At 44.0% G+C, this 21,783-nt stretch overlaps 1 protein-coding gene across 1 annotated transcript in view; it reads left to right on the forward strand.

Annotated features, from left to right (window-relative positions):
- The window catches only part of LOC125751037 (dedicator of cytokinesis protein 2-like), a 76,604-nt gene continuing 54,821 nt past the window's right edge, over positions 1-21,783 (forward strand). The window contains 23 exon segments of the mRNA XM_049029483.1: positions 1-203; positions 3,972-4,055; positions 4,334-4,374; positions 4,559-4,614; positions 5,639-5,735; positions 6,781-6,929; positions 9,001-9,136; positions 9,424-9,581; positions 9,915-9,996; positions 10,429-10,561; positions 10,722-10,797; positions 11,180-11,256; positions 11,835-12,085; positions 13,264-13,362; positions 13,942-14,014; positions 14,292-14,395; positions 14,504-14,690; positions 14,977-15,074; positions 15,354-15,443; positions 15,888-15,988; positions 17,498-17,632; positions 19,466-19,574; positions 21,074-21,144. Of these exon segments, the coding sequence (XP_048885440.1) occupies positions 161-203; positions 3,972-4,055; positions 4,334-4,374; positions 4,559-4,614; positions 5,639-5,735; positions 6,781-6,929; positions 9,001-9,136; positions 9,424-9,581; positions 9,915-9,996; positions 10,429-10,561; positions 10,722-10,797; positions 11,180-11,256; positions 11,835-12,085; positions 13,264-13,362; positions 13,942-14,014; positions 14,292-14,395; positions 14,504-14,690; positions 14,977-15,074; positions 15,354-15,443; positions 15,888-15,988; positions 17,498-17,632; positions 19,466-19,574; positions 21,074-21,144 (2,450 nt within the window). The 5' untranslated portion in view covers positions 1-160.

The raw sequence follows: 21,783 nt of genomic DNA on the forward strand, positions 1-21,783 counted from the left end.
AAGGAAGGAGAGAGGGAGGAGCAAAAATACAGAAGTGAGTGAACGGCAGAAGCTGTCACTCAGTGAGTCGGAGAGCGAGCCAGAACGAGAGGTAGGGGAAGACAGTGACTGAGGGCGACAAGGAAGCCGCGTGGAACCAGGTGAAAGCCCAGCTTTCATTATGGCACCTTGGATGAAGACCACCACGGAGAGATATGGCATAGGTAAGGTGGTCTCCATTATCGGCCCGAGCTGTGCCTGCTACTCAGAGGCTACACCTTGTTATACTTCCTGTTAAACAGGATGTGGGTAGATGGAGGCCAACGGATCAGTGTCTTCAGAATCATGTTTGCAAAGATGATAACGATTGTTAAATCGGTATTAAACGTGCAAAAAAAATGCATCAACTTCTCATGATGGGCAGACAAAAAAAGGTCCAGTGGAGAAATGGCTCTGCGCCAAGTTTGAATCAAGGATGTGCCTAGACTTTAGAACAGGAACACAGAAGGAATAAACTAGGTGTAATCCAGACTAGAACTAGTCCACAGACCTGGATAATCCATGGATAGCACAGTCAGACCAGAGCAACACCGCCACCGAAATAAGTAGAGCTTGGAGGTATTCTGTAGCAGTAAGCAGGGATCAGCAGGAACGTGGCTGAAGGAGGCGAGATCACGAAAACCCATCCTGTCACAGAAGTTAGCGAGGCTGCAGACCAAACGCTTTGGCCCCAAGAACATGTACTTCAACCTGTACTAGGCTGAAGGAAATTCAACACTATCAATCATGTTATTTAAAATATTTAACTGGACCATCCCAGCCAGTGTAACCCCTACCTCCTGCTCAGTGTTAGACTGACACCAGATTGACTATGACCCTGGATTAGATAAGTGATTATGGGGGTAAGGATTTTATTGGGCACTGTGATGAGAAACAATGAATAAACTCATAATAATTCATAAAATCAAGTAAGAGAATTGGGAGCTGAGATGAAGTGACATTAATTCTAAAGATCGTTAGTCCTGGTGCTTGTGCAGATGAGAAATTATTAATATTTTCTGCATCGGACTTGTGCTAAAAACTTGGAGCAGTTCATTCCAAGTGCAGTCAAACGCACTTCAGAGATCAATCTCCTTTGTGTTTGTTTTTTTCATTGCAGATTTTATTGTCAAAAAAGCTTGGCGCTGTAATCGAAGCCAGAATACTTATGAGGATATAAACATGAAATATTTTTCAATTGAAAATATTCAAGGTGTAATTATGTTGCTTAGAGTAGATGTAAATTCTACTCTGTGCTCATATTCATTGCCTATCCAGGAAAGAACAAGCACTCATAAAATAAATAGCTTAGAATGTATCGAACCAGCCGTTACAACACTGATCCATTCATTTCTGTAACCACAGAGAGATGTGTTGGTAATGAGCCTGTTGTAGTAAGGCATGAGGTAGGAAATAATCACAGGTCTTAGCACAGGTCACTCTCACAGGTATAAGTGAGGGAGCTTCCTTGGAACCAGGCCTGGGACAGTGAGAAGAAACATAAACAAACTGTAGCGACCTGCACGCACAGTTAGCATTCGCAGACCCTGATCGCTCTGCCTCTGCACGCGTCTCTGTGGTGTATTAACCTTGCTTTTCCACACCCAGTGTTCCGGCACATGTTGCAATCCCGTGTAAATGAATTTATCAAGTTTGTGTATCTCAAAGGGGGGCGACATGGTGGTGCAGTGGTTAGCACTGTTGCCTTACACCTCTGGGACCCGGGTTTGAGTCTCCGCCTGGGTTACATGTGTGTGGAGTTTGCATGTTCTCCCCATGTCGTCCTCCGGTTTCCCCCCACAGTCCAAAAACATGCTGAGGCTAATTGGAGTTGCTAAATTGTCCATAGGTGTGCATGTGTGAGTGAATGGTGTGTGAGTGTGCCCTGCGATGGGCTGGCCTCCCATCCTGGGTTGTTCCCTGCCTCGTGCCCATTGCTTCCAGGATAGGCTCCGGACCCCCCGCGACCCAGTAGGATAAGCGGTTTTACCTCAAAGGTATTCTGGTGTGCTTATGAAGAGTTCACGAAGTCTAATACTAGCCTGTTCAGCTTTAAAGTTATTAGCTCCTACCAGAATCTCCAAGGATGCCCAGTGAATTAGATGTATTCTGTTAAGTGTAACCTACACAGTTGTAATATGTAAGGCAGTTGAGGCTTTGTATCATTAAAAACATGGAACAAAAATATTGATGAAGTACAGTGATACTCGGTGACATTGCTTGTTTTCTTTCATGTTGGTCCTGTGTGGCCACACACAGTGTGGTTTTAGCGGCATTCCCCACACTGGCTTGGTCTAACGTTGGAGCTGCTCTGGTTCCTCTGCACACCAGTGTGTGCGTGGAACCGTTTGCTGGGAGGGCAGCGCAGAGGTCTGATGCTGCTCCGCTCGATTTATCCAGTCACTCTGCGTGAAATGTGCAGGGGGCAACACCACAGAGGGCAGCTTGCCGTGTGAGTGGGAATAAAAGGGAATGGGGCCTAGTTCACATGCAGGCATCGAGGGCAGGGATAGAAATTTGCCTTCTGCTGCCTACATTTGCAGCAGCATTTTGGAGTGTCCCCCCCCGGCTTGTCTGTAAAGCTGTCTCATGCAGAAACAATTTTTATAAGTTTGACGTCGCCTTCTTCGATTATAACTATTTTGAGGTGTACTACACTGAAATTGCACTGAATATTAACTACATACACAAACCATTGGCGAGTATTTGATACATACTGATACTTTCAGGTTTTTTCCCAGTGATTGACTGCTTTTTCTCTTTAAATAGACACAGTGTGTTAAGGCTGGAGTTTCCATTATTGACCCTGTTGGGTGACTAACCCACTGACCATTCATATTGTAGCACACCTTGATGCTAGAGCACTTTGTTCAGGAGTAACTTCACTGTATCAAACTAGAAAGAAATTGGTATGAAAAAATAAGTAGTAGATAGAAACTTTAGCAACACTGGGTCTTCACTTTTACTGTGTTATTTTACATGTTATTTTTTATAGTTCACAACCTTATTATTTTGGCATTAGGATAAAAAACAGTATCATCATTTTGGCATTTTTTTTACACATTGTTTACGTGTGTGGTAAAATGAAGCCTTGTTTTATAACCTGCTTAAAGAATGAAGCATGGCTTTTAAGACATCTTGCATTTCCTGATTTTCCCTGATTTCTCATTGATATACTGACTGTCTTTATTTTTGTCACTGTGGAAATGTTTTAGAGATAGAGATTAACATCTAATGTGGAGTCTAGGCGGGTTTATTTTGGGCTGTCGCTTTTATGTCGCGTACTGTTTGAAGCCGCCGATCTGCTGAACAACGCGGAAGTGAAGGCGAAGGAAGTCACCCGTCAGCCCCACCCCCCTCCCGCCTAGCCCCACACACACACACACACACAAACACACACACACACACACACAGAGCTCGTACCGCGGAGTCTGAATGCGGCGCTGCGCAGGCGGCGTGGGGTCAGTCTGGCCACCTCTGTCTCGCCATTCCATGCGAAAAATAACTCATTCGGGTCTGCATTTAGACTGGTAGTTAGAATTAGGCATTAGCTAACGTGCCATGTGTCACCACACTTTCGGCAGTATCTCCGGAAACCCAACTTATTTGGATTTGTAAAAAAAAAAAAAAAGAACAAAACGATAATAATAATAATAATAATAATAATAATAATAAACGGTGTGTAAAAGAGAAATGATTTTGCGATTGTGTTTCAAAGTATGAACAAATTGCCATTCAGGGCATAACGTGTATAGCGATCTGGGTGTTAAAGATCAGTGCATGAAACCCCGTCCCTATCATGCAGATTAATAAATAAGGAATAAATACCATACCAGTTGTAGCTACAGTATAAGGCAGGGAAAGAGTGGGGAACTTCAGCCTGAGACACAAAACATCTCTCTCTCTCTTTCTCTCTCTCTCTCTCTCTCTCTCTCTCTCTCTCTCTCTCTCAGTTAAATGGAATTACAAAGCAAGTGGAGAGAAGCACCTATCTCTGGAGGTTGGGGATACAGTTCAGATACAGGAGTCATGTGAAGGTAACCTGGGAAAAAGATGAGCAGATAAAATGGGCAATTTCAAGCAGAAGGAGTAGATTTAAAATGTTGTTCTAAATGTCTCCCCAGTCCTTTAATACTCTGAAATACTGAGTTACTGTGATTGTTTTCCTATAATATATATTTTATATCTATTATTATATGGCATTATTAATAATTTACAGTTCATTATATGGTATCATTTATTATTTAAAGGTGTGTACAGATTCCTGTGTTTGGGGTGCAGGTTTTTTCATTAAAAGAGACCATTGCTGTTGCAGGCTGGTACCGGGGTCACCTGACCAAAGACAAGATGCAACAGGTGAGCCCATAAGCGCATGTGTTTGGCCAGCGATGATGCTGACCAGTGGGAGCATTGTGACATACATTCTGCTCCGGCTTGAAACACAGCGCACCGTTTCCCTATATGAAGCCTTGTGTGTTGCTGCTACATTGAGCCCATATTTGTGTAAAACAAATGAATGAAACATCTCTGCCCTCTGCAGGGTGTGTTTCCAGCCTGCATCATTCAGTTGAAGGAGGCGATCATAGAGAATCATGGGTAAGTAACTTTACACAGATACCTCACTAAAAATATAGCACACCACGAAAGGAATGAATAGCACATCTTCACATATTTTTGGAATTTTACCCATCCGAAGACTACAGCTCTTCCCTGTTGTGACAGTTCAGTCCATGTTAGAATCTCACTAATGTGAGATGGCTCTTTATTTTTAAGCAATTTTGTTGCCCAAATATCCAACTATTTGCTATAACTGCTTATCCTCTATGGATTTGCATGATCTGTGGTTGAGACCTAAGAAAAACTGAGATTGCAGTATAAAGATACGTTAAATATGAATGGTACGTGAATATTACCTATTACATCATGTATTACATATGTGTAATATTTGTAATACTTAACAACGTACATATATAGAGAGAAGAATATCAATTACTTATAGCCTATTACATATAATTATTTAATTATATAGCATCATCAGTATTAATCAAGTAAAGCGAAGTACATCCTCTGCATTCCATGTTAAGCTCTTGTTCCGCAAATGATTGTCCCCTTAATCTGCTGAGTGCCATTGTCTCCTTCAAATGCTTCTCTCCCCTAAAGTCCCCGCTCTCCACTCTGTGCTATAAAGCGCCACGTTCCATCATAATTTAATACCTCTCCGGCGTACTGCTCAAGCATGCAGCCCCACTCTCCTGAGCTATGTGCCCCATGCAGTGCCTCATACCGCCTCAGGGGGCGCCCTCACCAGACTGAGGCCTGTTACAGGTTGAGCAGACTGCATCAGTCTAGTCAGCTGTGCTTTTCATATCCTTATCGTCTTTTCTCAGTCTGCCACACGATTGATTCATCCACGTGCCTCTTCTTCCTCCCCCCCTAGCATGTTATATTGATGCCCATAGAGTACAATGATTTTCAAACACCAATTAACATGCTAATGGCATTGGATGTCGGTGGCAGTTGTAGACATACGTATTTGGGCGTATCTTCTATTGTAAGAAATTCCACTGTCTGCTTAAATTATTACTGTAAAAGGCTTGCTGAAATTTCTCTTTGCCTCTAGGGGGCAGGAGCTGGTGACATCTGCCGAAATGCCTTTGGTGAAGGAGGTGACCACCACCTTACGAGAATGGGGAAGCATCTGGAAACAGCTATATGTTGTAAGTAACCAAGGAAGAATTATTTAGTTTTAGTAATATGTAGATGCATGAGAAAAGCATAGCCTGTCATTTATCTATCGGTATGACCACTGCTCATTTAGCTACTGAATTCGTTTCAATGACCAGGTCATTAAGCGTAATGGTCCCTAAATGAAAATCAGAGCAGCAAAGGCATGGACCACAACTCTGCTTGCAGCCTTACTTCAGTCTTCCGTACTCAGTTTCTCTTATCTTTTGTTAAAAGAGTGGACATTTTTAACAACATTTTGTACGTTCTACTTCAAAGATCTCTTTAACTCCATGAAGTTTGGTCATAAACGCGCACATTGATCAGAAAATGGATTTTTTTTATTAACATCGTATTTAGCGGTGGTTGCTAACCGGGGGACACCACCAGTCAAAAGTCTGTGTACACACTGAGATTTTCTACATTTGCATGTTTCTCACTTAGCGTATACTAATAATGCATTCATTATTCATTGCTCACAAATAAACTTGCAGTATGTTCACCATTTGACTACCTTTATTAGCAACAAAATGTCATATCTTTGATTCATCAAAGTAACCTCCTCAGGCAGTTATAACAGCAGAGAAAATTCGAGGCATTCATCTCACAAGGGACGTTAAATCCTGCTCTCCTGGGAAAGAACAGTTAACTAGTGCATTTAAAGTTAAAGGACAGCCTAGAATGTGAGAGAATGCCATCACCACACAACCAGTTAACAGGATGTCAGACATGCACTCTTACATACTCTTTCCATGTCATAAAGGAAAAATGTTTTATTTGACTTATATTTTAATTGTTCACTCTACTTTCCAATGCTTAACAAAAGTATGAAGATCTGCAGTTTATAAAATAATGGAAAAGTAGTAAAAACCTGTGGTGTGCAAAAACGCTTGACTGCTGGTGTAGCTGCTAAATGAGGAGGGGTTGTATATATCTAACGTGTATAAATTTGTTGCCTATTGGTTTCTCCTCCTCTTTATTTCTAAACCAATCCAAAGCAGCTTCTGTACTAATGACATCACACTGTCCCTTCCCCAGGCCAATCAGAAAGATCGCGTGAGTCATGTACGGGGCTTAATGTGGGAGCTGATGGAGTGGCGTTCCCAGCTTCTGTCAGGCACTCTGCCAAGCGATGAATTCAAGGAGCTGAAGCAGAAAGTGACTTCGAAAATCGACTATGGAAACAAGTACATCAATGCTCCAGCTTTTTCTCACTGTATCTGTCTCTCCTTATTCTCCAGCTTTTCCTTCTCAGTTCTTTCTTCAACACCAAATTCACATCAGTATTTTTGGAAATGTAGCTTAAAAAGAGTCTCCCTCTGTATCACAAGCAACAAAGACAAAATAATACTTACATATACAGTAGGGATGCACCGATCCCACTTTTTCTGTTCTGATGCCGATACCTGGGCTTCGGGTATCATCCGATACCAATTACTGATCCGATACCAGCGTTTAATTGATTAGCTGTGTGGAAGAAATTGATCATTCTTTTATATGTAAGGCGACATCAGGTTTGCCTTAACGTTTTCCTAACTTTGTAAAACAAAATGTAACATATGTATATATACACTAATACACTATATTGCCTAAAATATTGGGACACCCACCTTTTTACACACATGAACTTTAATGACATCCCATTCTTTATACATAGGCTTTAATATGGAGTTGCGCCACCCTTTGTAACTATAACAGCTTCAACTCTTCTGAGAAGGCTGCCCACAAAGTTTAGGAGTGTGTTTATGGGAATTTTTGCCCATTCTTCCAGGAGAGCATTCTGTTGAACAAGAAGCACTGGCTCACAGTCTCCACTCTAATTCATCCCAAAGGTGTTCTATCAGGTTGAGGTCAGGGCTCTGTGCAGGCCAGTCAGGTTCCTCGACACCAGTCTCGCTCATCCATGTCCTTATGGACCTTGCTTCATGTTGGAACAGGAAGGGGCCATCCCCAAACTGTTCCCACGAAGTAGGGAGCATGAAATTGTCCAAAATGACTTTGAATGCTGCAGCATTAAGAGTTCCTTTCACTCGAACTAAGGGGCCAAGCCCAACCCCCAAAAAACAACCCTACACCATAATCCCCCCTCCCACAAAGTTTACACTTGCAGTCAGGCAAGTACAGTTCTCTTAGCAACCACCAAATCCAGACTCCAGTCCATCGGTTTGCCAGACGGAGAAGCGTGATTCGTCACTCCAGAGAACATGTCTCCACTGCTCTGGAGTCCAGTGTTGGCATGCTTTACACCACTGCATCTGACCTTTTGCATTGCACTTGGTGATGTAAGGCTTGGATGCAGCTGCACAGCCATGGATACCAATTCCATAAAGTTCTATACGCACTGTTCTTGAGCTAATCTGAAGGCCACACAAAGTTTGGAGGTCTGTAGCTATTGACGCAGACAGTTGGTGACTTCTGCACACTGTGCGTCTCAGCATGCGTTGTCCCCACTCTGTGATTTTTACATGGCCTACCACTTCATGGCTGAATTACTTTTTTTCCCAATTGCTTCCATTTTGCTTTAATACCACTAACAATTGACAGTGGAATATTTAGTAGTGAGAACATTTTTCTGAATGGACTTATTGCACAGGTAGCATCCTATCACAGTACCATGCTTGAATTCACTGAGCTCCTGAGAGTGACCCATTCTTTTGCAAATGTTTGTAGAAACAGTCTGCATGCCTAGGTGCTTGATTTTATACACCTGTGGCTATGGAAGTGATTGGAACAGCTGAATTTAATGTTCTGGAGGGGTGTCGCAATACTTTTGTCAATATAGTGTAAATATATAACAATTCAGTTATAACAAACCACATTTAGTGATCACTCCTATCTGGGTGAAATTGATCACTATAACCAGATGATCATTATAATTGTTTTTTTTTCTTTGTATTTATGTCTCAGGCAGATTACGATCTAATTGTTATTTATTAATTTATTACATGACTATGAGGTAATAAAGTTCGTTGTTGCGGTCTTTCTCTACTAGCATTAGCAAACTCCGTGTACTGTGCACTATTGTGTGTCTTCAGCAGAACAGAACAGTCTGACAAAATGTCGCGGCTTTGAATTTTAGTGTAATATTGCAATTAAGTGGTATTGGCTCTTGGTATCAGACAATGTTTACAAGTACCAGTATGACTGTATAAGCAGAGTATCGCCCCAATACCCGATGCCGGTATCGCTATTGGTGCATCCCTACTTACAAATATAAACGTTCATTTGTAAGGAATTAAAAAGTTTGCTTGATTCCAGGATTCTGGAATTGGACGTCGTTGTCCGGGATGAGAATGGGAATATAATAGAGCCGGACAAGGCCAACGTCATTAGCTTGTTCCATGCCCATGAAGAAGCCACTGCCAAAATCTCAGAACGCATAAAAGAGGACCAGGTGAGTTGGGCCCGGAGGAAGTCAGAGAATTTTAAAAGGAACTGATGTTATGTCATAGCATCTGTTTCCCTACAAAAAACACCCTAGGAGATCATGCTGGATTTGGGGCTTTCAAAGATGTTCGAACCAGCAATAAATGAACATACTAATGGGCTCTTTCTTGATAAAATAAATGTATTGATGGGGTGTAGCAGATAACTCTTCCCTGCACCATTGAAGGCAATGAGGACTGTCTGCTTTCTATGTCTAGATTCATTATAACAGCAATGTTTCCCACCTCCTGTCAGTCTAACGTTCAGGCAGATCATTCTGGGATATCAGCGCGGATCCAGTCGTCTCCCACCCACAGTCTCTATGTGTTTGTCCGCAACTTTGTGTGTCGCATCGGGGAGGATTCTGAGCTATTCATGTCCCTCTATGACCCCAACAAGCAGGCCATCATCAGGTCAGGAGGAGTCACTGTCCGATATGTCTCTCTGTCTCTTCCCTATGTACTGCTGGTGTATCTAGTTTTACACAGTCTTAGAGTGACTTTGGTGGACAGGATCCCTGATATCTGTCCCAACGTATAGAAGATCCTTTAAATCTCGAGATAGGGGTCTGTTGTTTTATTCAACATTTCTTCCCGTTCCTGCATGTTTTGAAGCCTAACCCCTTCACAACAATTCACATCAGCCTTCTATTACAACCCATAAATAATAGTATTGTCATTGTACTATATGTATGTTACAGGAACATTATTTTGACTCTGAGCTTCTTGCTTTATTTATCTCTTCAGTGAGAGCTATCTTGTGCGCTGGGGGAGTAAAGGATTCCCTCAGGATATTGATATGCTGAACAACTTGAAGGTGGTCTTTACTGTAAGTTATCAACAAGGGCTTGCATTCGCTTAACAAACAAGTGAACTGTTCCCATTTCTTTGTCAGTTACTCAATCTTCTCTTACTGAATATGGCTTTCTTACGGCATATGACACTGGCACAAACAATATTATGGGGACTACTACCCAGTGTAGCACAAAGGATCATTGAAACTCAAGCAGTGATAATATTAACAACATATGGAGTACCGTTCCCCAATTCCGGTCCTGGAGGGCCAGTCCGCAACACAATTTGCAGATTTCCCTCCTCATACCCACCTACTAAACCTGGTAGTTAGCCGATTATGATGAGTTTGAGCAGGGAAATCTGCAAACTATATTACGGACTGGCCCTCCAGGGCTGGAATTCAAAAGATTCCAAATTGGATTTCAAAGCTGAGAGACTGACATGTAAGGTGTGTTACACGCCATAGGATCTAGGGAACAAGGATCTGAGCCGTGAGAAGATCTACCTGATCTGTCAGATCGTGAGAGTGGGACGCATGGACCTCAAGGAAACCAATAAGAAGTGCACTGTAGGTCTGCGGAGGCCGTTCGGGGTGGCAGGTGCGTCTTCCTTCAGGGGTCCTCAATTTAACAGAACTGGTTTCCTTGTCTCAGATGTATAAACAAATATTGCGTACCATATCACGCCCAGTTCTCCTTTGTGTTCCCCACTTATGCAAAATCTCTTCTCGCCATTTTTTCTGCCCGTGTCTGCGTCCAGTGATGGACATTACCGACATCATCAAGGGGAAGATTGAGTGTGATGAAGAAAAGCAGTACTTCATCCCCTTCCATCCGTAAGGCTGACAGTTTCTTTTCTCCTTCTGTTATTCTTCTTTCTTCCCTTTTACCTCATTTCTCCACCTCTGTCTCTTCACTTCCCTGCATCACTCTCATTTTCACTCAATTTTTTTCACCCCCCTCCCTTTCCCTCTGCAATCTATTCTCCACCTCATTCTCGTATGCCCCTTTCCTATAATCTGTTCCTCTCACTCTTTATCACCCCCCCCCCCCATCTGCCTCCAGTCACTTCAAGGGCCTCCGTTAATTAATGAACAGGGGTAGGTAATGGGATTACCACAGTTGAGCTTCCCGTCTGTAATGCATTTCTAGCATGAAAAACGCATTTCGTTATATTTAATCAGTAGCTATTTGAACCCTGTCTCCATTTGTCTGCAGTGTCATGGCGGAGAATGATTTTCTGCACTCCCTGCTCAACAAGGTGACAGCTTCACGTGGAGACAGTGGAGGTCAAGGTTGTCAGCTCTACTACATCAATGCTAACAGCAGTTATAGAAATGTCTCTGGTTCTGAGCGGTGATATGTATGGTGTACTGTACAAAAGTCTTAGGCAGTCTATGACGATGATGATCTTCATGTTGGTGTAAAACTGTAATATTGTCTGTCAAAGTGTGTCAACTTAGCCAAACCCTCTCCTACAGTCTCCCCAGTACATACAGCAGCCATGTAATACACCCATGTATTTTTTGACTTGACCACTACCCCACTTCATATGACTAATAAGTACCTCACTGACTTTTTAACACTAATTTAGTTAATTAATTTAGTCAGTTGGTTGTGAAATGTAACAAATACCTGGAATGGCTGAGGTGCCCCTGAAGAGACGTTTTGGGAACCAAAGTGGTGTTCATCTAGCTGTCCGACAAGATATCAGTATTTTTTTGTAGAACAGAAGATTTGGATTTGAGTCAACGTCTGACGAAGAAGGAACTTTATTTAACTTTAAGGAACATTATTATCATTCCTAGGAGATCTTTTTTGTTCCACTAATCTGGACCCTCACCACTAAGCATTGCTCCTGCTGTCTGTCCAGGGCTTTGGGTGACCATGAAGGCCCTGGTTGGGGACATGGTGCAGATTCGGAAGGAGTACCCACACTTGGTGGACCGCAGCACCATGGTGGCCCGAAAACTGGGCTTCCCTGAGATCATCATGCCGGGAGACGTCCGCAACGACATCTATCTGACACTCTGCTGCGGGGACTTCGACAAGTACAACAAGACCACGCAGAAGAACGTGGAGGTCATCATGTGGGTGTGCGATGAAGAGGGGAAGGTGGTACCGGTGAGTTGAGGAGACAAAAAAGGCAAAGGATGCCAAGCTTGTGAACCTGAGGGGTGGAGCCAATGAAGAAAGGGGAGGGGCTTCTGGAAAGCAAAGCTAGTGTTAATGCATCACAGAGATACGGCAGAAGTGGATCAAATGGTGGGAATGAGGTCCATGGGTGATGGCTTATACTGCACTACTGGTAATGCGATACATTTCCTTGCTTTGCTGGAGTTTTCTGAACAACATATTTTCATTCATCTATAGAGTTGGCTATTTCAATAGTGAATTTTGGATTAAGTACCTTGCACAAAATACTGTGGCAGTGGATCTCAGTCTCCTTCAGTCGATGACCTTTAGCTTTCCCATAAAGCATCCCACTACCCACAGGGACCAGCACATGTGAAATGACATGTCAGGCAACTGATTTGTTTCTGCTCTCATTCCACGTTTCATATTTTTTGACAGAGGATGATGCTGTGCGGGAATGGTTGATTTATTACATAATTTGTTTATTTATTAAGGTTTAACAGCTTTTTTCCTCATGCATCTCATAGCAAAACCTCACCAGACCAAGGCAGGGTGAAAAAAAAAATCAGCTAAAACACCAATGAGGAACATTTTGAAAAAGCTTGGCTAAAAATGTTCTTTACCACCAAAAATTGTATAGTAAGATGATTAAACGTTGTTCAATGGTCTCCAGGTTTGATGGGCTAGTTGAACCAGTGGAAGCTACACGAATTCAAAGTTCTCTTTTTCTGTTTCAAGATTCCATTGTAGAAGTGCATTGATAGATCCTTTGTTGAGGGGGGGTACAGCCTTAGTAGTGTAAATCCACCCGAACACTCAGATATAGTCTGGTTGCCCAAGGCAGTGTCCCTGCGCACCATTCATATATCTTCTTTTGTCATACTGTTTCTGGGGAGCTCACTGACAGGCAGCTCAGAAGGTATGAGATTCAGGACCGATGTTTGCTAGTTTAATTTTCCATGGCTGACTGCTATATTTCACACCCTGTAAACTCTATGTGGGATTAAAACCTCATCCATCAAGCGCAAAAGATCTCGCCTCCCAGATCCTGAAGGGTTCTTCATCAACTCCTCCCCCCATCCCCAGGAAGTGAGGTGATGTGGGGCAAGGCGTCAGTGGATCCGTGGGCTCTGGGTCACCCAGTTCTCTTCTTGACTCTGTCCCAGAATTCCATCTGCCTAGGAGCGGGAGACCGACCTGTAAGCGAGTATAAATCTGTCATCTACTACCAGGTGAAGCAGCCACGCTGGATGGAGACCTTCAAGGTGAGAGAGATGCGAGAGCAGGAAGTCAAGGGCACTATAGAGCAAATCTGACTGGAGAAATAATAAATATTGCTGGTCTGGGGTCTAGATGAAATTAAGAAGCTTGAGAGACGAGAAAGGCAGATGGAGAAGGTGTTAGGGGTTTTTCCATAAGGATGAAAGGACATTGCAGCAGATATTACAACATCACAACATCACTCTCAGCATCTGGTGGTATAACTGATGGATGCTGGGTAGTTTTTGAAAAGGAGCTGGTGGGTCGTCACTTTAAATTAACTGAAGCATTTCAGTTTTGCTTTTGCTTAAGTGGAATGTTTATTCGAGAACTAATCCATTACAAGAAATGGTCACGCTGTCAATTCTCCGGCAACGTGTTCATTTCTGCTGAACAATAATTGGACGCTTGTCCTCCTGTCCTTTCCAGCTCATTTCCTCAGGTGCTGGAATCATACAAGAGTAGAATGTCAAGTGTTTGTTGTTCCTGCTTTCTGAGTTTGTCGATTGTACCACAGTTGTCCGGGCCTGTTCCTCTCGGTTAAGAATGGGGACGCGCGTGTAATAAGTCTTCCCGCTGACCAGGTGGCCGTCCCCTTGGAGGACATGCAGCGGATACACCTGCGCTTCATGTTCCGCCATCGTTCTTCCCAGGAATGTGAGTTTCCATTGGCTTCCCCATGTCCACATGGTTGTTTTTCCTGAACGTAACACAAGTTGACCCTCAGCTACGTGGTGTGAGGCTCGGCAGGTTAGGATGTCAAAATCCCAGGGTTGGCAGAATGTGTTCACTGTTTGCCTCTAAATCAAGGCCCCTAACCCTCAATTACTCCCCAGAATGTCTAACCCTACTCAAAAATTCATGTCTCGTTGCATAAAAGCGTCTATTAAATGTGTGTCAAGTAACCTGAAAACATGGTTTTATTGCTCCATAGCGAAGGACAAAAGTGAGAAAAACTTTGCCATGGCTTTCGTGCGTCTGATGAAGGGTGATGGAACCGTGCTTCAGGATGGGTTTCATGACCTTGTGGTCTTCAAGGTCAGCTGTTAACGTTAACATTGCTTTCTGGTAGTGGGCTAATTCAAGCCAGCCCAAAACCAGTGAAAGAGAATGGTTATCCTTAGCCTGGACACTATCCTTTTACAGGGGGACAGCAAGAAAATGGAAGATGTGTCCTCGTATCTGTCTCTGCCCTCCACGCGTACGCAAGGGGAGAGTCACAAGAGCGGGACGTTGATGCGGAACCCGAGCAGCGCTGGAGCGTTGTCCGTCAGCTCCAGGGACAGCTTCACCATATCTACGCTGGTCTGCTCCACCAAGCTCACGCAAAATGGTGAGCGAGTCCGTGCCTCTGCACGTGTCACTGCTGCGGGAAACTCACAGGTTGCATGTGGCTCTGTAGGTTAGGGCTGCGATCCAGAGGTCTTTGAGCAGGGCCCCTAACCCATCTGCTGACCCTCATTCTCAGTTGTATGTCGCATCTGCTACATGCGCATGGTGTATTTGTGTTATAGCCTCTCCAGACTCATCATGCACGGTCTGCATTTGCAGCCACTTCTGTGTATATCTGTGTATATATTTGTGTATGTTTTTTTTTGACTGTTGTTGCTCCTATATAGTCGGGCTGCTGGGACTTTTGAAATGGAGAACATGCCCAGAGCACCTGAAGGAAAACCTGGATAACCTCAAGATGATTGATGGCGAGGAAGTAGTGAAGGTTAGGATAACAGTGGGAAGTCTGTCCCTCGACTCCCCCCCCCCCCCCCCCACTGCCTTCCTTCCAGAAGTTTCTTCAGCTGTCTGTCAGTTTTCCTTCCCCTGTTAACTGATCTGTGTACCTGCCCGTCCATTAATGCTGTCGCGCTATTGATAGACGGAACGAACATCAACTGCTCATTTGTCCTGCTGCACAGACATGGCGGTGGTATGTCCATGCCTGCTCATTTAGCGTCGTCTCCATGCACATGGGCTCACTTCCTGCCTGTGACTTTTCCAGTTCCTGCAGGACACGCTGGATGCCATCTTCAACATCATGATGGAGCATTCGCAGACAGACGACTACGACACCCTGGTGTTCAACGCCCTGGTGGGTGCCTCCTGCTCGCTCTGCTGAGTCGCGCAGCAGTGCCACAGAGAGGGCGCGTGGTTGACGCCCATCCTGACTACTGACTGTCATCTGAAGGTTTTTCCGCTCCATCTGAGTCTGACATGAGATGCTTATCTGCCGTCGTGTCATGTTATAAATTGCCTGAGAAAATTTAATTGTCAGAGATTGTTTGACTGGTATTAAAATTACACGAATATGTTGTACTGAGTATTTCCACTTATATCACACTTCACAATCCATGTATTCAGTTGGTTGCCTAACTATAATGTTGTTTATGTTTTATCACATCATATTGATGCAGAGACGTTTCAGTAATTACACTGCCCTCACATGTATGCAGTAGCATATGCTACATGTTGGTGTAATTAACTCTTCCTTTTATACATAAATGTAATGTAATTCCACTTCTCCTTCTTGTAACAGATCTACATTATAGGCCTGATTGCTGACAGGAAGTTTCAGCACTTCAACACTGTACTGGAGGCTTACATCAAGCAACACTTCAGCGCAACTCTAGCCTATAAGTATGCATCATCATGCATTGGAGCAATATAGACATCAGTATGCCAACCACCCATTTCATACCTCTACATGTATGGATGCATCTGAACCAAAATTATGCACTTTCAGTATTAAACCAGCAGGTGGCAGTCTAAATGACAAAAAAGACTGGCTGACAAGTACTATATTTGGCTTTATATTTTAGTAAGGATAGAGGTTAATGGAATTATCAAGTGTCATCACAGAGTCTTATTTATAAATCTCTGTTTATATTGCTTTGACTACCTTGCTCTTAGTCTGCTTTTGAAGAAATATTTCATTGCAAGAGACAGTAGGTTCATCTTAAACAAAGCGAAACAAAACAGTAGCCTATTATGTAATTTTCCCTATGAATTTAAGGTCAGTCATGTGGCTGATCATTATCATTTTAAAATCCACAGTATTTATATGCAAGCTGTCATAAAAAACGAGGACATCAACAGGGATTACACTGCTTACGTCCTTATCTGGCGCAGCTTTCAAATACTGCAGCCCATTATTCACTAAATCAAACGATCGGTCAAGTGTTGTTTACCTTATTCTACCGTTTATGAGGGAACTTAAAAATTTTGAACAAGCTGTAGCAATTCACAAAATGTAAAGCTGTAAACATATTGAGTAGAAGCATCTGAAATGCATAAAAAACTGTGTACAGACACTCCTCATTTAACGACCTAATGACCGCAGGGACTTACGAGCAGCTCTCTGACCAGTCGGTGTCGTACGCCGTACTTGAACTTCGGTTGTGGAAATGGCAGCACAAGGTCTCAGTGTCAAGCATCTCATTTTGCATCAGTCTCAGTCTCAGTCTCAGTCTCGTTCCCATACTCGCTCAGTATTCACTACACTAGCGTTTGCAATCTCCAGTATTTCGCCTATAAATTTGACTTTATTGTGCACCCCCTAGTATAAGATGTAAAACCTATTACCAGTACAGTATGCTTGAAATATCAGTAAGGGGCAGCCCCTCGCTAATTGACCAATTTGCTTAACAAATTAGTTGTAGGAACAGAAGTCGCTCGTTAAATGAGGAGTATCTGTGTACAGCAATCCAGGTTAATGTGCCACAGGTTAATTGCAGGCCTGTGAAGCATTAAATGTTAACAGTGCATGTGTTAGCTGTGAATACACTATACATTACTACAAATTATAGGACAAACACTGGAGGCTGGACCACTTTCCTCCAAGCATTCCTACAGTAACATGGAGCTTTAATCTAGCTCATTAATCTGAGGTGTCCAGGATCTATACAGCAGCGCTGAATTCTGCTGAAATGCAGATTTCCACAGAGGTACAAAATAAACCCGACTTCCTATTGACAACCCAATTCTCCTCAGAGTTGCACCTTCCAGAGTCGCAAATCCTAAAGTAAATCATAGCTCGTCACCAATGATCTTCTCTTCGGGGCGTCTGACTTGATAATTGTCCCTAAGTCACTGCTTGTTGGCGCTCAGGCTTGAACTCCTCACGCCGCCTGTCTCTCCCTCTCTCAGGAAGCTGATGTCGGTGCTGAAGACCTACCTGGACGCGTCCAGCCGCGGGGAACAGTGCGAGCCCATCCTGCGCACTCTCAAGGCCCTGGAGTACATCTTTAAGTTCATTGTGCGCTCCCGCATGCTCTATTCTCAGTGAGTGCAGCCCATCCCCGAGCTGGGCGTATAGAACAATGGCTGTCGATGAACAATGAATCATGCCAAACATGTGGACCAATGCAGCCTTTGGCTAAGAGCTGGGTCCATGGAGTCAGGGCCAGGAGAGCAGCTGCCATGCCAGCTAGGCAACTTTATTTACTAGTCTGACATTATAATTATCTTTTCTTGAGCCTGTGTAGTTCAGAAAAAGATAAGGAGGTTGGGTGACTTTGTGCCTGTGTGAATATGCATTTTTCCCATGTTACTCTTTTACATGACTTCATAAATGTCTTACCTCCACTTAAGAAGCACCTTTCTCAATTTTTGTGGTAACATACAGTCCTGCCATATCTGACATACCCACAAAGCTGGACTTATGCACTGGCTAACCTAAGCTGTAGCCCAGGGCCCCAAGTTATAGCCCCCCCCCCCCCCCAAATCTTTCTGGTTATTACAGCAGCATTTTATGCTGTAGGTCGGTCCCCAACAATGACTTTATCCCAGGGGCCTCCATACCCCTAATCTCGGTCCTGGACACCTGATATCGGACCCAGAACCAGATTATTACGGTGCTGTTTCCTCCAATAAGCAAGAATGATTCATGACCTCGTTAATTAAGACAGATTAACGCCCAGATGAATAGTACAGAGCTGCAGATGTTAACAATAAACACCCTCAGTGATAACGCGGAATTTGATTGAGACAGATTTGAACAGTCTGCTTTCATGTTGATTGAGACACCCCGACATGCTATTTTCATGTTGCCTTGCTTCCAGCGTTTTGGAGGAGCACCCTCTTTCCGAGGAGCGAAACCTTTTAGCGAGGCAGAGCGAGCCCAGTCATATCGAGCGACTACGCCAACCATCTCTTTATCTGGCTCTTCTATATGACTCAGTTATTGAGTTTCAGATGGACTGTGGCAGAAAGGTATAATATTCCTGAATAGCTAGAGAGTTTTTGTTAGAAATGTTAGTGCTTAGCACGAGACAGCGAATGATGTGCCGAATGGCTGTCTGAGGCTAAGCAAGCACAATGAACAGGCTTGGTGTAGTCAAGTAATCAAAGACTGCAAGAGAAACAGTAGGAGATGTACTAGGAATCAGACAACACCAGAAATCATAAAATCTGGATTGCACCCGGACTCGGGGAACACTGGACGTCATAATATCTCAAGTATACTAGCAATAAGGACAACATTAGAATGTAGTACAATTGAGGTAGGGTAAGGGTTTAAGGCTACCCCAGGAATGAGGCCCATCTCAAGAGTTGGAGCTACATCAGGGGTTTCAGCTAGAACTGGGATTTAAATATCAGAACTGAGTTGTGGCCACTATGCAGAGTCATTAAGCCTGACATGTTGTTAGCTGCTGCCTCAGTGAGATGGGGTGGTGCAGTGGGATCTGCTCCCAAATCTGGAAGGCCGTAAGTTCAAAACTTATGGCCAGTAAAATGATGATAGCACTGCTGGGCCTTTGATCTCAATTGTTCCATGAATGCTGGCCGGACCTACTCTCTGATCCTTGCTTGTGAATCACTTTGGACAAAAGCGTCTGCTAAATATATAAATGTAATGCCCAAATGTGGAAGAACAAAGGGAGAAGAGAGGAATGTCTGATATTTTGCTTGTTCATACTCAGCTCTTCGTGTTCCGCCCTGGGTTTGGCTTTCATAGGGATCTGAGTCTTTTGCATCGTAAGCCACTTGTCTCCTGCTGTTCCTCACGGTGCTTCGCTTCCGTGAAGATGAATGCCATCCTGAGTAGCTGAGTGTTTCAAAGGCCCGCATTTCCGTGAAGGCACAAGTCGTCACCCGTGCCACTCTCTCCCGTAGACTCTACGAAGGCAAAGAGCAGACGGAGTTTGAAGTTTCCCTCAGACAACTCTTTGAGTCCATCAACAATCTGATGAAGTGCGCCCACCCTACCTCTCTCCTGCTGCAGGTTGGTATAAACACCTACGCACATTCCAGTGAACACGACACCTACACTCCCTGAACGCACAGAAACGCCGGACCCCTCCCGGTTACTGTGCCAGACGACGAACGTCACTTTCCTCTGGAAAAGGAATAAATACGAGCCGTACTCAAGCGATTCGCCCGGATTGGGGAGCAGGTGTGCCTCGAATGCATCATTTGGAGATGGTGCTTTTTAATGAGCGTAGGAGTCAGTGCGGTTGCCGGCTCGTTAATACGCCGATCTGTCAGAGGGGCACCCGCGGGATTAGGGAGAACAATGAGCACTATAATCTCTGGGTATGTGTGGAGAGCCCCGGAAGCCGCGCATAAAGGAAGGCCGCGGCGGCATTGTAAGCGGAGCCGTGTAATCCCCTGATCTCTGAGTCAGCCTGCCTGCGCAGCTCAGCCCCCCACCCTGGCGACTGCACTTGTGACCCGTCTGCGCACCGCGATGGTGTTTGGTGCTTAGTATCTGTGATACAAAGTGAAGTGTGAAGCTGCCCAAGTGCAGGCTGCAGTTCCCTAAAGGATGGATGGATGGATGGATGGATGGATAGACAGAGTACTTAATTGGCTGGCTGAAGCAAAATCTTGGTCTGGATTTTTCCTTTTGGGATCTGAACTATCCACCTCTGATACCTAGCAAATTGTGGCTTTAGATTTCCACAATACACACATTTACACATTAATGATAGAGTGCCATTAATATGTGCCGTGACACATTACTCCAATGGTCATCATCAAAATTATCTGCAATTTGTGCCACAGTGGCCCTTCTGTTGCTTTGTACTATGGGATAACCTTCATTCGCATCTCACAGCTATGAGTCTTGGCTGCCCAAGACCCTGTCGGCGATTTGTGGTTTTTGCCTCCACAGATCACTCTCAGTAGGTGCTCACCATGGCTCACGGTGAGCTCCCCGCAAGCCTTGCCGTTTTGCAAATGTTTGATGATGAGGATTTGGCCCTTGTCAAAGGCACTCAGATCTTTATGTCAACTATAAGTACAGAATGTAGCTTACAGTCTAGACAATGACAGGCATTGTTTTTTCCGAGATAGTCAACATTATTGGTATCACATGGGGGTGATCATAGTGTTTTTTCTTATCAGTATATACTGGGACTATACAGAGAGCTGGAGTCTGTGTCTAAAGCTGGAAGTTGTGTTCAGAAGACAGCCATTTTGGAGGGGGATCTAAGTCGAACGAATTGGTGTAGTTTTCTGCTTGGTATCCTGTCCAGCTAAAGGATGAACTTGTTGTCTGTTCCAGTGCAGCTCCAGTTTCTGTTTACTGTCTGGCCCAAGCCTGTGCATTAGTCACAGTCCTGTTAACATCTGCCTTCTGTCTTGTTGGTAGATGTGAGGAAAAACCTGCGTTTCATATTTTATGCTCGGCATGGGATGTAAACGTTATTACTGGTTTCTGAAAGCTTGAATTCTGTGTAACATCAGCTGGGTTAGAGCTCTTTCTACCTGTCTGTCCAGGTGGCGGCTCTCAAGTACGTGCCCACTGTCCTGCACGACGTGGAGATGGTGTTCGATGCCAAACTGCTTAGGTGAGCATTTCCGTCATTCAGGTAGGGAGGTAAAGTTCCTATTTGCATGAATTCACCATGTACCTCAGACTTCACTTCAAGCAATAAAAAATTTATATCTGTGAACAAGAATATGCTGCAGTGCTGATAAAAACAGAATCTACCAGTCAGTTTTGCATAGTCCATTCCTCGGTCTAGCATCTCATTATTTTGATATTACTGGATTGTGTTATCAGATCCCATCTCATAGGATCATTCCAGCAAATTGAATGTCGGAGACGTTTTCAAACCTCCCAGAAACGCCTTGGTAAATTTCTTGTCAGGATCTTGTACAGAGTCTCCCCTCAGCCAGTATCTACACGTCGTCGAGTCAGATAACGACGCTCGCACGAAACAGCCGCACCGTTAATGAGCGCGTGTCGAGATGTTACATTTCAAGCACGGCTGTGAAACAGACACTGCCTTTTTTCAACATCTGACACAGTGCCGAGCGCTTTTCCTGGTGGCCTTTGAAGCTTCCTGTGACTGGAACATCCTCTTTGGGTGTCATGCTAGGCAAGCAGTGGAATTCACAATAATGCCCCCCTTGCCTTTATACATCAGACGTATCTCTTCACCCCAGCTTGAGTGGACCCTAGTCATGATACACAGGCTGCATGA

The sequence above is a fragment of the Brienomyrus brachyistius genome, chromosome 10 (genome assembly GCF_023856365.1).
Source record: "Brienomyrus brachyistius isolate T26 chromosome 10, BBRACH_0.4, whole genome shotgun sequence".
Lineage (NCBI taxonomy): Eukaryota > Metazoa > Chordata > Actinopteri > Osteoglossiformes > Mormyridae > Brienomyrus > Brienomyrus brachyistius.